The sequence below is a fragment of the Falco punctatus genome (genome assembly GCF_963210335.1).
Source record: "Falco punctatus genome assembly, chromosome: 2".
NCBI classification, from domain to species: Eukaryota; Metazoa; Chordata; class Aves; order Falconiformes; family Falconidae; genus Falco; species Falco punctatus.
The window spans coordinates 45,999,968-46,015,657 of NC_137581.1; the positions used below are offsets into that span (position 1 = coordinate 45,999,968).

The following is a 15,690-nucleotide window of genomic DNA, read 5'->3' on the forward strand; positions in this document are numbered from 1 at the left end:
CATTCATATTTATGAGTATCACTTTATGTATTTACAAAAGCTGCTGCGCAGCATTAGGAAAAAGGAATTGCTGGTGCTGGTGAACTCACAGAAACCCTATCAGATCTGGGCCTAACTACAATGCCTTCAATATCCATCTTCACCATAGCACCAGTAAGACTAACAAGAGAGTATTCAAGATACCAACATTTTTGGAGGGGCAATCTTTCCACTGCATGCTATAGTATCACATAGTGTAGTCCCTAGGCCTAACAAGAGAACTAAAAGATTTTCAGCAAGGAAGAAACCTAAGGCATTTAAAAATTACTACAAATGATTGAGACTTAAGGTGGAGTCTCAGTTAAGACCAAGACCACACTGTCTCAGTTTTCCACAGAAGAAATGGCATTATTTACTCCTACATGGTCAGAAACAATTTCCCCTTTCCTTAGGTTCTTCAGTGTTGGTTTTTGGTTGTTGTTTTTTATTTTTCTCCTTTAAGTATACATGTCTGTCGTTCTCAGCTGAAACAAGACATTTTTCTTGCAACATTGGGACTGTAAAGTAAGATACTCTATTAATCTGGTAGTTATATAACCACATTATAAATACATGATATGCCACATACATCCCTTTTCTATGAGAGAATAGCTGTGGTATTTTTTTCCTTTTCAGAAGGAAGAAGAAATTAGATAGAACACTTCTAAACAAAAAACTTGGGTGCTACGTTTTGCTGTCAACTGTAATAATAAAACTTGTGAGCAAGCACCAAGACATACATTTATCGGTATACAAAATGGATAGAATATAAATTTATGCTGAAGTATAGTGAAAATTGAGTACCTATTTCAATGCCATCTATAGTAACATGAATGGTATAGAGACCAACAGCTCCTGGAGTCCAGTTTGCACAGTATGTACCATCATTATTGACTCTGATCAACATGTTTTCACTGGGTCTAGGCATAAACAAAACAATGGAAATCATTAAACAATTACTGTCTTCTTGGAATTAACCTGTAACAGTTTGAAACTATTCTACTTTTTTTCTAACAGATCATCTAAATACCATTTTTCCCTGTCCAATGTATTAACCTCATATTATTTATTATCAACTTATAACCCTCTATGCCACATTTATTAATAGCAAATGATGAAACAACACATTCAGAGAGTAGATAATACAAATAAGGAATCAACATTAGAACAATTAAGAATTAAGGAGCAAAATCTCTAAATCTAAGAAAAAAATATAATAATACATGATTTTTGTGTTTCTACCCTTAGACAAAGATTACCTGGCAGTCAAAGCTTGTGAGGCTGGGTGTAAGCAGAAGTGAAAAGGCAGGTTAATTTAAGCCCCTACTAAAAAGTAATTTTTTATGTTTACCTCTTTGGTGTTGGTGAAGCAAAGCGTAGTTCTTCAAAAGAATAATTTTCATATGCCTATAAACAGGTTAAATTCAACAAACATAAAATCAACAGTTATCAGTTATACTACGGTCAAGAATAAATAAAAGCAAGGGTATGTTCTCAAAGATCACACTAATCTAACTTTACACTCACCACAAGTATGGATCAGGAAACCAGAAACAAATTCCAAAACACAGAAAGAGAAACACAGCTATATTATAAATACATACGTGAAAAAAGTATCTTCACTTTAAATAACCATTATTTAGGTAAAAAAGATACCTATTGCTAACAAAAACATTTGTTCACAGTCAAGTCTTCTAATCTCACTTGTACAAAAAGCCATTGAACACAGGTAGTGCACTGAAGACCATGTGAAGATAAGAAAGCAAGCATGCTGCAGGTCAAAAACTGCAAACCAGACCAGTGGGTTTATCAATGGAATTTCAGATCCTCTCTCTTTCTACTCACAGTGAAGAAATTCCCTCTATACTGAGGTGATATTTCCACTGATTCTCACTACAAAAAAGAGCCGATTCACTTTTACAGATTCTTGTGAAACAACTGCACTGAAAAGCCCCATAATAAGTAAATAATGGTAGTCCCAGAACTGCACAAAGTCCCTCAGCAAGAATCTCTAGGCTGCAGTGGTTGCCAAGTTATCAGATTCCCATGTTAAATCAAAAACAACAGGCAGGGAAGAGGTAGATAAGAATGTTTGAAAACACATGCAGATCAGCCATTTTAGATCTCTATACAAGGAGAGTTTAGGCTATCAGTCCCCCAAACATGTAATAATTTATTGTCATGAAGTAAGAAGTTAGAGTTTCTAATCATACTTGGATGTTTCTATTCAGTACTGATATAACATGCAGGCTGGTATAAAATTAAAAAGTCAGGGGACATTGGCATTCTGCACTGAAATGAGTGTACTCAGTAACATGGGGAGGAAAGTAGAAGACAATTATTTACACTTTCTTGAATCAGTAAAGTTGTTAATAAGCTAATCAAGTACAGCAGGCAACATATCTGCATTTCCCAGTATGTCAAGACAGTCCTTAATTTAAGCAGCAAAATATCAGCTCTCTTCTGAACAAACCAAAAAAATGTTAAGGTGTTGGACAGAAAAGACTTAACCTAAAAGGAATTTCTGGAAGATTCCCCAGCAAGGTGTTAAACATGGAAGTCAAGCATGTTTCAACAAGAAGAGAGAAACACTTTTTGTATTTTACCTTGGTGTGTACTTGTACTGTTTTACTTTTATCTTTACCAAGACTTCTACTGCTATTATCTACTAAGATAACTTTAACCAAATACTTTTATCTTCATTTTATCTTAGCCTGACTCAGTTAAAAAAAGACGACAAGTTAACAAGCTAACATCAAGCATTCCTCACTCAAAGGGTCCATCAGATCTAGAAATTAATTTCTAGACACCCTACACTTATTCCACTATCATTTACTGCAGAGTATCTTAACACATTGCTAGATGTGCCACCATAACAGTTGTGGGAGCAGATTTGCCACCTGTTACTGGAAAAGAAGCAGCAGGTACCTGTGGAAAATGGCTATCAGAAATCCCATGTGGGTTCCAACATTGAATAAATAATGTATTTTTTTCCCCGCCTCAAGTCACTGATAAAATTACCAAGTAGCATCAAGCCAAGAAGTGATCTTTGCAGTACTCCAAATAAAAAAACCCAAACAAGCCAAACACACTTGTCTCCTTGATATACACTCCCTGATGCAAATACCTTTTTCAGACATTTGATTTAACAAGTTTTAAAAACATTTGTTGTACTCCATATTGATTTTTTAGTCCTTTCACTGATCCATTAAGACATGATTTAGTAGCCAGTTGCACTATTTACACATAGCAACTGTAGCGCTATGCAGAAAACCACTTGTGCCCTCTAAAAGATGCTACTTTGCTGATTTTTCCCCTCCATAAATCCATACTGATTATACTAAGTATTATCCTTCTCTGATTCCTGATTAATCATGTCTTGTAAAGATGTCCAACTGCTAATTATACTCATCATGTCACATCTCTTAACTGAGTCAATGTGACTTATATGTAAATTTATCGCAGGTGTTAAAATACACTTATTCAATACTAACTCTTCCATTTGTACCTTTTTAAAAACTGTTCCTGGCAAAGTCTCTGAGCTGATCCATTTGACAATGGCTAATTTCAACAAATTGTGTTTAATATTTATGAATCATTTGCATAATTGAACTCAATTTGCATTTTTTTGCTTTTTTTGCAAACTTCTTTTGCAACTTTGTAATTTTGCAAAAATTTGAATTATTTAAGTGACCTTTCTATTATGCTGAGCTCAGATTTTTTTCCTATGTTCACCACTTACAGTTTTAATACAGATCCACTGCAACACTCCAAATCTATACGGATACATTTATTTGACTTCCCCTCCAACATTTCAATAGCTGTTTTAATTTCTCCTGAGTAACTCGGACTAGTTTGTTAATAAGTGTAATCACAATGAAATAGAACTTTTCTTTTTAAATGCTAATCCAGTCTGTAACTGCTTTATAGTTCAGGAAATTGGCCTTTTTGATGCATGTAGTTTTACACTAAACTTAAACATAACCAAAATAATTTGTAATCAATGTATTTTTAGATTGTGACCAAAACGAAATACATTTTTTTCCTTCTCTTTTGCATACTTTAAGCACTTCGAATACTGAATTTTATAGTTATATTGCTTAAATGACAGTCATTTACCTTCATCATTGTAATTGCAATATATCGAGCTTCTTTTACTATCATTGGCTCATAGGAAGAATCAAGCTTTGGTGAAGGAAGTCCTCCAAAGGTCATATCACTGCTAGGGGAAGCAGCTGTTGCAGGACTCCCTGGTATTCGTTGCACCTTTTTAACTTGTTCTTGTTGCAAAGATGTTTTTTTCTGAGAAACAGGAATAGCTTTGACTTCTACCTACAATAAGACATGGGAAACATAAGATGATTTAGAGAGAGAAAACACACACACACACACACATAATCTTTTAGATGTGGTAAGGTACAGTGACAAAGTGCTTAGAGTGCTTAATCCAGCTGTAGCAAAAACCTGTGTCTACACTTAGCAACAATTTGGAAAGCCAAGCACTGCATCTCTGAAAAATGTAAATGTACAGGAGAGACGCACCCAACTGACTTGGCACATGATCAGTAAGGGCCAGTGTCGACTCTGCCAGTCCCAGAGCACTCACTGGGGAGCAGCACATAGCCCGGTATGCCTAGCTAAGTTTTCCCACAACAGAAAATGCTACGAAGTAGGAAGAGAGCCTTCCAAATGAGCACACAGGTTTCAGAGTGAATCATCAGGGCTTGCTAGATCTGCATCAGTGGTGGCCAGATTGGATCCTGGCTGGCTCTGCCATCCTACTACATCAGTACTGTTACGTTTATACTGTGCTCTTTAATGCATATTTTAATTGACTTTTTTTTCCCCCAGAGGTACCACATCTCCATCAATGCAGGCAATATAGTCAGCAGTACAGTTTTCTGAGGCAGAACAGACAATCTGGAAAATAAGTTTATACATTATTCATCCTAAATCTGCAATAAAGTACATTAAATATTGCAGATTTCACACAACATTTTATCAAAATTTGACTTAATTTATGGAAGTTGTACCACTGCATTGCACACTGAATGAATCCAACAGAATGATTAAATTGAATCAAGATTTATTACTTTAATACATATGTGGAAAAAAATATCCAGCAATGATTTGTAATTTTGATGATATTTTGACATACCCTTTTCCTGATTGATAGATAAAATCACTACCTTCAAGACTATTCCACTTCCTCTGTCACAGATTTAAGTCAGTAACCACATGTATAAATGTCACTCAAGCTGTGTTTGTGACTAAGCTGATTCTTGTGTTACTGTTGTAGACTCACTGTTCATTAATGAGTTTACAGCTCACTGTAAGGTAACTTTCAATTACATCCTAGACAAAGAATAGATATGAGAGCTCTTATCGCAGGAACCATGCCTCTGTAAAAGGTATTTCATCTACTTTTGGGTTTGAACAAAACCAACTACCCCACAATAACAGTGGGGTTTAAAACATCGATATAACCTAATTTATTAGAGCTACATGAAAACCATTTTGTGTTCAATTTGTTTTGTTTGTGTTCTTCGCCACTTCAAGCAGCCAACTTTTACACATATCACATAGGTTTTCTCTGAAGTGTGCAAAGATTTTCTAATTCTACCTGAGGCTGTCATAAACACTTCCTTTCCAGTACTTCAACAACCGAAAAAAGAACCATTAAAAAAACTGAACAGTGATTAACTGAAGAGGCTGAAGCAAAACCCAAGAATCTCAGACCTTGCCAGTTATTTTATTCATTTCAATAACTACAGAACTTCCAGATATTAGAAACAGAAAAGGGGGAAGTGCTGTTCTGGTCTAAAATAAAGTGACTATAAAATGGTCCATCAATGTGCTTCTGATTCTTTTTTTCCATCACATTTATTCAGTCTATGATTTATACTGTTTCCTGGCTTACAAGTTAAAAAAAATGGATTCTGTCACCATACAGATCATTACTATCAAACATCACCTACAACTGGTTATTTCCAGAACTATGCATGTGTAGCTCATTACAGAAAAAATATAAACTGCATGAAATGGTGTTTGCGTAATACAGATTCTGGTAATTTTGTGGATTTATAGGTAAGAAAGTGTGACTACATTGAACTTATGAATGCCGCTTTCTGTCCAATACAAGAGTATTCTGTGGAATATTTAAAACAAATACTAAGAGATGACACAACGAATTATAGGAACAACCAAGATTCAAATAATTACCTTCATATTAGGAACATGAACAACATCCCCATACTGGTCTTTTGTTTGTACTGTAATAACAGTTGGCCAGCCACACCGAATGTCATCCTTATTCAAAATCAATGATGTTTTTTGAGGATCAGCATATGAATCTGGCTGAAGCCACCTACCAAAAAAAAACAACCCTACCATTAATATCTTTTATAGCCCCCCAAATATAAATCCTTACTCTGTATAAACATGACTTCCAGATAAGAAAGGGTGCAGAAGCTCTATAATACACAATACTTTTAACTAATATATTAACAGAAACAATACGGCCAAGTAATTTTATTTAACTAATATTTGATATAACTATTAAAGATCTATAGCTATTTGTATAGACAAGCAACAGCGCACAGGTGTTAAAGTTTAGCAGATAACTAAACATTTTCTACTTTGCTGCAAAACTTAAACTATGAAGTAATGGGTTTATTCATGCAGCATACAAACTTTTACCTTGCAAGTCGTCCACCACTTGATCCTGGTACACAAGCAATGAAATCCTCCAGAAATGACTGCTCATTGCTCTGTACCTGCAGTGGAAGATTTCCTTCAAGAGCTTCCAAAATGGTTGGTGAGTGAGACAGTGCCAAGCCTTTCCCAAGAATGCCGGAGTGAGATTTGCAGACCTTTTTTTTTGGCAGAGGTTGAGGTGGGGGTGAAAGGTTGGAGACATAAAAGTGCTTTTCAGTATCTTACATGCAGACACTTTCCCATGACATGACACAATTGGTATAGGCAGTTTGGGTACTGAAAACCATTCATGGAGGAGAATAAACGGAATAAAAACTGGATAAACTTTACTTTGATTAAAGTTTAAGAAAAAGTCAGCTCAGTCTATAAAACAACAATGTATGTCAAAAGAAATTAAATGAGCTTGAGTTGAGGGAGAATTTCTGGAGGAAAGAATAAGGTAACACGGACTTTCATGTTGGAGTATTCTAAACTGCTGACAGAAGAAAGAAAATGCATTCTTAAAATTCTGAAAAATTGAAAAATCTGAAAATCCATTCTGAAAATGTGATCAATGAGCATGTTCCAAAAGAAAATAAAAGGCTAGAGGTACAACTTGTAGAAAGGCAGATCTCTTAAGAAAGATATTTTTGGGGTGAGACAAAGTAAAAGAAATCCCTTCTTTGCAAGGAAGGAAGATGGAAAGATGCATAAACCACTGAACAGACAGGACTAAAAGCAAAGGGGAATCCATGACTTGCATGCACACTCCTAGCTCACATTTTGAATTAGAACACAGTGGGTCCAAGAACAGATTGCTGAAAAAATATTTCTTCCAAGGAACATCTGATTCCTCCTAGACGGTTTCTGTTTACTGTTCTGTCACCTAAGACCTATGCATTGGTGTCATACTGTAGCACTGATGAGTTTTTTCAGCAAGTACTGTGACAACTGAATTTCAAAACAGTTGCCCTTAAGATAATTAGGAAAGAGAAAGAACATTGAAAATTTTTCTACTGTTCATCATCAGCTAGGGGCTATAAATAGGGACTTACTGACCATCATTAGCTACCATCACAACAAACAACATAGCACCATCAAACCAGAACAACTGCAATCATATTATTTAGGGCTTGATAAATGTTAGTGCTCAACTGAAAAGATTATTTTATTTCTGCAATTACAAAGACATGTGAAGGGTTAATTTTGGTAACTTTTAAAATTTGCTGAATAGTACAACTTAAGCCAAACAGATATTTTGAATTATACTTGGTCATCTAACCTTCTATGTGATATTTTATGCATTTTTAATAAGATTTAGTATTAGAAGATATAATATAAATACTAAACTTCCACAATACTTTCTTAAACTGTTTTATAACAAGCCGGATTCCCTTCTACTATAAAAACCTTACACGTGATTTTCTTCTGTAGCAGTCAAAAAGTTGAAATGCAATTATGTGCTTAAGTACGCTGATATGGATAAAAAGCCACAGTATACCTGTAAGGCAGCCTCTTCAAGTATCTCAAGATCTTCTTCAAATTCATTACCTGCTGTAAAAATATAATCATATATTTCTCATAACAATAGTATTAAGATTTATCTACATATTATAGAATGTGAAATTCAATTCTGTTTAGTGAAGCTTTGTATATTAACAAAATTTAGGTTTGCATGATGATGTGTAATATTGTTTAACCAGCAGTTGAAAGATTAGTATTCTCAAGTAACGTAGTAAACATGCAGTATAGTGTAGTTCAGTGCACAAGCAAATAAACAATATCCATTATACAAAACAAAATTTGGTACTTTTCTTATCTCCAAGACAGTATGTATGGCAAATCTTTGGATGTGACTAGGTATTTTCAGAAAAACATTTTGGGAGGTCAAGATGGTTTCTGGGAAGCAGTACTTGTGAGTATGCACCAGCTGCTCCCTTTCAAGAGCTTACTACCCTAGTACCAGTATTCAAAAACCTGATAAACTCTGCACAATTTTGCAAATTACCATTCCCCCTAAAACATAAAACTTGAATACATTCTATTACACAATATTCCTTTCTTACAAATACAACTCAAAAAATTCCGATTTCCAGGGTGACCAGAATTGCCAAACACAGTCTTTTAACAGAAAAGTAAAACAGGTAAGGTTACCATATTTCTACCTTCTCTCAAAAACATGTCAGGCAATTCTACTAGTCAGAAGAGAGAAAGAGAAGTGAGAAGAATGAAGTCCTAAGGCATTTTTAAAATCCAAAGAAATAAAGACATATAAAAAATCTGCTCTCAGAAATAACTTCTATCAAATCAAACAAGTAAGTAACAATGTTAAAAACATCAATCAATTCCACATTGCTGTATAAGTTAATTCTTTGTCACAGACCAGATCTCTCTCTTGGGAAGAAGTATCTTAAAGTCTTGGAGAACTGGCAAGGAGGAATTGTGACCTTTTGAACACGGGAACTCAAATAGTATTTGCGTGTATCTCAAAGATAAAGTTTTCCTAATACAGGAAGGAATCACTGTCTAGTTCATCTTCCTCTAGAGCGAGGATGCTAGACCTTCTTAATGTTCTTTCAAAACACTTTTTTCCCTAATGGTTCTGGAGGAATACTTGACAGGTATTTGGTTACTTGTATAAAGAATATAGCCACTTACAGCAATTACTAAAAAGCCAAGTACGTCTTTGTGAAGGACAACCTCCTTAAAGTCAATACATCAAGATAAATCATGCAAATAAAGCTGAAGATGGAAGGGTCCTACAAGGATACCAGTAAAAACTGATTTGAAGTCAGTTCAATCATCCTATTTTCACTGAGAGAAAGTTCATGAAGATTCTTATTGTCTTCATTAAAATTACCAGGTTTTAAGAACACTTAGTTTCCGGGAAATGGAACAGGATTACTTTACCTAGTTTTGGGCAGCGAAGCATGAAATGAGCTCAGACTTAGGTATAGATACAGACTTGAAAGATACCTTTAAAATAAATGAAGGAGAAACAGGCTCCTCCTTTGGGTGATTAATTTAATTTTTCTTACATCTTCATCTAAGGATGACATGAACCATCCTCTGAGGATATCTAAATTAACTCTAATAGAAGGTTAGAGCTACTACCTTAGATATAGATGCCTAACTTCTAAATCCCAAAGTTCAGGAATTGTAAGTTAAGTTGCTAATTACTTTGTGGAGTAAGCCTTTTAGGTTACTTCGTTTAGCCTATACATCCACACACAAAACAGAGGTAAAATTGTAGAAATTATAAAGTATGGGAAGTCTAACAAAAAGGGCTTTCCTGTATGTATGCATTACAAGACAGTCTTTTATATGATTATATAGGTTTTTCTTAAATGACACTCCATTCCACAAATACAACACTGCTCTGTCGGTGAGCAATGGCACTAATACAGTATTTTTAAAAACACTATTTCACTTGCAGCAAAAGGTAGAAGATACATAATTTAGAACACAGAAAAAGAAAAAAACTACCAGTCTAATACTAAGACATTTAAATGTTGCTCTAGAAAACCCCATTTTAACCTCTTTTTCTGCCATAGTGTTTTTCTGAGACACCAAGCAAAACACTTAGAGCAAAATTACAGACAACTGAAAACATCTTAAAAAGGTTGCACAGTAGTTTCCATTCACAAGTAACTACCACTGCTGCGTATACTTCATCAGTTTTGTTTATTTTGTTTATCACAGGGTCCAGTGATCTTGTAGAGAAATAATACAAAGGTATGTAATTTGCATTGTAGTATTGTCAGCAACACTAACAGACTTGGCTAAAGTCCTTAAGTTGGTGTTAGGTAAAGAGTGAGCTGATTAAATTGTAATTACATCAGTAATCAGGAGGCCTCTTTACAGGCAATGCACTTATCCCTCCTCTCTTGTAGATCATAGACAACCACTTTTATAGGTGGCTGAGACTGCATACGTAACATAAAAGCATGTTTTATTTCAAATTCCTTCTCTCTGAAAGCATTTAAAGCTGGTCTATGTACCACCTACTCTCCCTTCTTGTTTAGACATTCAAAATTAGAACAAAACAAAAAAAAAATTATGGAGAAGTAGAAAATATTAGAAAACCTAGGAAATTAAGTTAGAAGCTTTCAATGTTAGCTTTTTTTTTTTTTTTTGCATAGGACAACAACAGGATAAATGAGTGCTAGGGAAGTCAATACAACTAAGGATTTAATGAGGCTGTTTGAAGGATAAGAGGGCACTATTTAAACTATAGAATTGCCTGTACTTTTGAGAGAGAAGTGAGATCTACCAGTGCAATTGAGGTGCCTATTTAAAACAAAGTAAGAAATTTGAACATCCAATACTCAAGCAAAATACCAGGTTAAAAATTCCAAATTAGGTTTTGTGGTTATAACTGCACACTATTCAATGCCCTCCTGCTCATTAATACACATTTCCAGTCTCATTAACAATATTTGAGCTCTCATTTTTGCTCCTAAATTAAAATGATCAAAAAGATATCCTATTATATATTATAAGTCTGTTTTTCCTATACACTAATGTTAATTAGGAGAAATTCTATTACACAGAACATGGTTGCATCATTAGAAGTTCTAATTCAATCTCCATATCCATTAATTTTCATAAACTCATAGTTTTCCTTACATTATAAATTGCAACATTTTAAATTGCATTTGGGTTACTGTAAACTTTTATGTACTTCATCTGCTCTAAAAGTATGTAGCTATTTTTGCAATTGTAAAAAACTCCAAACCCTACAGTAGATATTTTAGGGTATAAGGTCTACATACATAATGGTCATTTTCAATTTTGAACAACTAATTTTACATTTCGCAATTCAAAGCTGCAGGTATTTTTCATTCAGAAAGGTGTGGAATGCAGGGAGAAGAAACAGTGAAAGAGAAACACAAATAAGATACCTGCACATTTGTGAAGTACCCCGAGGAAACTGTAGGACATAGCTCATACACTGATACACTACCTGTGGACGGGGTGAGTTCATTCAGATTTAAATGACCACATTTCCTTCCCCCCATACACACATGAAGGGAACAGTGTAGGCAGAAAACTTCACTACTTTATTATCTTGTTTGATTAATTCAGTTTTAAGAATCAGTTTGGTGTGATTATCTCTAAGAGCAACATTAAGATTTAAAGATAGCATTAATTCAGAAAACCTCAAATGATGAAATAACAAAGTATGTTCTTTGAGTAGGACTTACCAATAGGAAGAGCTAGATCTTTCTTCATCAAAGCTGCTGCACATGATCCTCCTAAATTTGCCAGTTCTTTCTCCAGCTGAATAATACCCTTAAAATTGAAACCAATTTAGAAACAAAAATAGTGTCTCAGAAAATAGGACAATGAGTATTTTTCCCTGACACTGCTTTATCCTAAAAGATACTAATTTTATGTTCCATTTCAAGTTTCTGTGAAACACTTCTTGCCATACATCTATTGTCATGTTTTGCTGTGACATGGGCTAGCATACCAAAAATTCTGGAACAATTTCAACTAGGTAAGAGTATTAATAAATGGGTTACCATGCTTCTGGTAGCCTAGTAAAAACATCTGAAGATGATAATTGTCTTTTGTCTGTAATGTTAAAAAGAAAGGAAACTTCCTAATAAAAAAAAAAACAAACCCAAACCCCAAAAAACCACCTTACCAATACATATACAGATTGCAAAGCAATGCATCTTCTATGCTGTACATATATACATTCCACAGAAGCTCACCTTGCCACCTTGTTTAAAGGTAGTACTGTTCATAACTTTTTTCCTCTTCCCCTTCTCTAGTTGAAAGGCAAGGACGGGAAAAAGATTCCATTATTTCCCTTTCTCCATTATAGATCCTGGGTGACACCCTTGGCAGTTTCTCCCTTCTGTTTGCACTGGTAACATTTCTTCCAATTAACACTGCTGTTCTAGGGAATGAGAAGACTCCCTGCCTCCCCCTAGACTTGTCACTGAAAACATGAGAGCTTCTCAATCAGTACCTTTCAACCTTGTTCACAAGAAAAAAAGAACAGACCATGCACATGGGTTTCAAATACATGGAGGGAAGGAGGTTTGATGCAAGGAATGGGGGGAGACTAGTACGGCTAAGAAGGCTGCTGCTACTTTTTAAAACATAAAGAAATGTATCTGAGTTTCCCTTCAACTTGTCTCAGCTACATGCAGGCACAAACTCTTTAACTGCTCACAAAAAAGATAGTGACACTAACACCAATTTTAAATTTTAAAGAAATGCATGAGTGATTCAGTACACCTCTGACAAATACCTCTCATGGAAGAAAAAACCCCCACCGACCCACCACCAAAAACCAGCAGGGGAGATGGAAACCTCCATCTGATGGATCTTCTTGCAGACTTAGAGAAAGCAGCAATATAAAAAGTAGATTAAAAAATCCTTTTGGAAAGAGTCTTCAAAATCAGTAACCCTAGACTTGCCTTGTATTCTCCAGACTCCCAAGCAGACCAAAAAAATCTCCAAAATGCATTTTAGACTAAATCCTTGATAAACTGCATCTTTAGGACTCAAAACAGCAGGTTATGAAATAGAAAGCAAATAAAGATCTGAAACGTTGATCCACTCACTGCAAGGTCTCTGCTTATGTGAACACCCTTTATGCAAAAGGCAGATTTTGCATATATATTTGTAGATTCAATATTGACCAGCAAAAAGTCTTCCTTTTCATTTATCAAAGCATAAATCTACAATTTTTGCAAAAATCCTAGGTTTAAATTAATAGTTCAACTACAGCCGATTCCTTTGATGCACTTGCTCACACTCAACGACATGTCAGTTTTTGCAAAGACTTCCCTAACAATGAAATGTCATTCGATGTACTATAGTTATGTAATGGTACCAGAAGCTTGTCCTTTAGGAGGAGAAAGAATCAGATGGTGCAAAAATTAATCCCACTGACTTGAGTTAGGTCTGACTGATACTTTGTTACTTTAAGCTAGAGAAAACAGTGGTCACTAGAACATAGGCTTCTTTTTCTACCACTGGTAACACTTCAGAAAATTGTAATCACAAAGTTCCCAAAAGAAGGAGAAACTTACATTGTGCGTCCAGTTACGTAAAGTTACTTATAGATGCTTTAGTCCTGAGATGCATGGTAGCTTAAACACTGAAAAACTTGATTTTCTATTTCTAGAATTTAAATTAGAGTGTTCAGTCTATAAAAATGTATGTTTGAAAACAACTATTTGCAACTTTTCCTTAGATGATACAGTTAACATTGGCTAGCAAGTTTCAGCATGGAGTGTTAAAAGCATGCCAGCAGCTTTGTTTGCCACTGCTTCTAAAAAATTCATGACATACACAAATCTGCATCTTTTTTTCTGCTTAAGCAAAAATCATTATTATTACTCAAACACAAACTAGTTAGATTATCTATAGGATTTATAAATCTGATTTGCAGCAAGCCAATGAGACTATCATAGCTAATAATCTTATGGTATGTTTTCTTATCTGGCATGTTTGGAATTCCAAACAATCTCATGTTCTGAAAACCTGAAGACATTATTTAGCTTGAGCAGAATCCAGGAATAAGATCAGGTAAATCTTCTGGAAGGTTTTGGTGTAAAGCAAACCTTGTGAAGTTCACATGAAGCAATAGGCCCAAAGACTCCCAAGATCAGGGAAGGGCCATTTTTCTGGAATTATTATAAAGCACATTAACTATTTTCAGTAATCTCTTAAAAAGACAAAATAAAGCATTGGCTCAAGGACATGAAGAAATTTTATCTTCCCTTTGCAGCAAGGAAACAGCGGTGGAAGTGACTCAACCTTAAAGGCAAGATGAGGTGACCGCTGTGCAAAATCTCAGGTAGCCTAACTGAGCACAGCATTTCCAGGGAGTCTGAAAGTTCTGGTATGGGTGAACACTGGAAAAATAATGTAAGTTTCATCCCATAATTGGCACTGACAGCAGAACACTAATCACTGTATATCTGAAACGCCCAATCCTTTGGATTTCTGATGGAAAACTAGGTCAGAATTTTAGGAAATTTAATATCCCACTGACATACTAGACAAAGATCATGGTACGTATTTGCAGACTGTCAGAGTTATTAAAAATTCCAAACCATACAAAAAGCCACTCCAACAATATTCAAAGAATTCCAAACAAATAGTATGAAATTAATTTAGAAGTATTTTGCTAATGTTATTTAGTCAGAAGTGGAAATGCAAATATTTTCACTAAAAAACCCTGGCCTTACAAAAGACAATTAATAGGTGCAGCAATTTTAGCCATTTCACTTTTTCCTTACCTCATCAGATCCCGGACTAAATTCATATCCAATTGCATAACATTTGAAACCATAAAAACAAGCCTTTTCATCCTTCACATAGTCTGATGCAGTCTCCAGAGAAAAAAGAGCTTCATTTCCTTATAGGAAGTAAAAGGATACATAAAATACGTTATAAAGATACTAATATTTCTCCTCTTTTTGTATGTTTTTTCTACATGACCATATATGAAACCCAGGCTTTAAATGTAAAGTAAAACCATGATTAACACACAGATCACCACTTGAAACGAGAAACCTAATATCAAATTACTAGAAATTACTGCAGTATCTATTTATTACCTGGCAATACTAATACCATGGTGGGCCATCCTGAAGATCCAGAGAATTTTTTCAATTCTATCCATGAATTAAGGTTTTCATGAACAGAAGCATGCTTTGGTCCAAATCCCAGACTCTGTGCAATTCTGACAGGAATTAGTAAACGAAGAACATCCTCTGATTGAGCAGTGCCACACTGAATGTCAAACTCTATTGTTATCCACCTGACACATTCAGGAAAAGTCACCTACAACAAAACAATAGCCTAATTATGTACAAGTTTTGGGGGCAGGGGGAGGGGATAAGTGGGCTTGGGGGGTGGTTGTTTTTTACATTTTTTCATTTCCATTTAGTTTTAACTCTTTAGACTAAGAAAGTGATTCAGTTATGTAATTCTGTACAGTTG

At 34.9% G+C, this 15,690-nt stretch overlaps 1 protein-coding gene across 22 annotated transcripts in view; it reads right to left on the bottom strand.

The window, feature by feature from the left end:
- The window catches only part of MYCBP2 (MYC binding protein 2), a 202,020-nt gene that overhangs the window by 71,067 nt on the left and 115,263 nt on the right, over positions 1–15,690 (bottom strand). For 16 of the 22 annotated variants that reach the window (XM_080374363.1, XM_080374373.1, XM_080374366.1 and 13 more), the window contains 9 exons: positions 15,306–15,531; positions 14,985–15,103; positions 11,922–12,009; positions 8,216–8,268; positions 6,718–6,890; positions 6,241–6,385; positions 4,138–4,350; positions 1,370–1,425; positions 823–938 (listed from right to left, as the gene is read on the bottom strand). In XM_080374363.1, coding sequence (XP_080230489.1) covers positions 823–938; positions 1,370–1,425; positions 4,138–4,350; positions 6,241–6,385; positions 6,718–6,890; positions 8,216–8,268; positions 11,922–12,009; positions 14,985–15,103; positions 15,306–15,531 — 1,189 coding nt within the window. The remainder of the gene's footprint in view (positions 1–822; positions 939–1,369; positions 1,426–4,137; positions 4,351–6,240; positions 6,386–6,717; positions 6,891–8,215; positions 8,269–11,921; positions 12,010–14,984; positions 15,104–15,305; positions 15,532–15,690) is intronic. The other 6 variants (XM_080374375.1, XM_080374371.1, XM_080374365.1 and 3 more) reach the window with 1 other exon arrangement.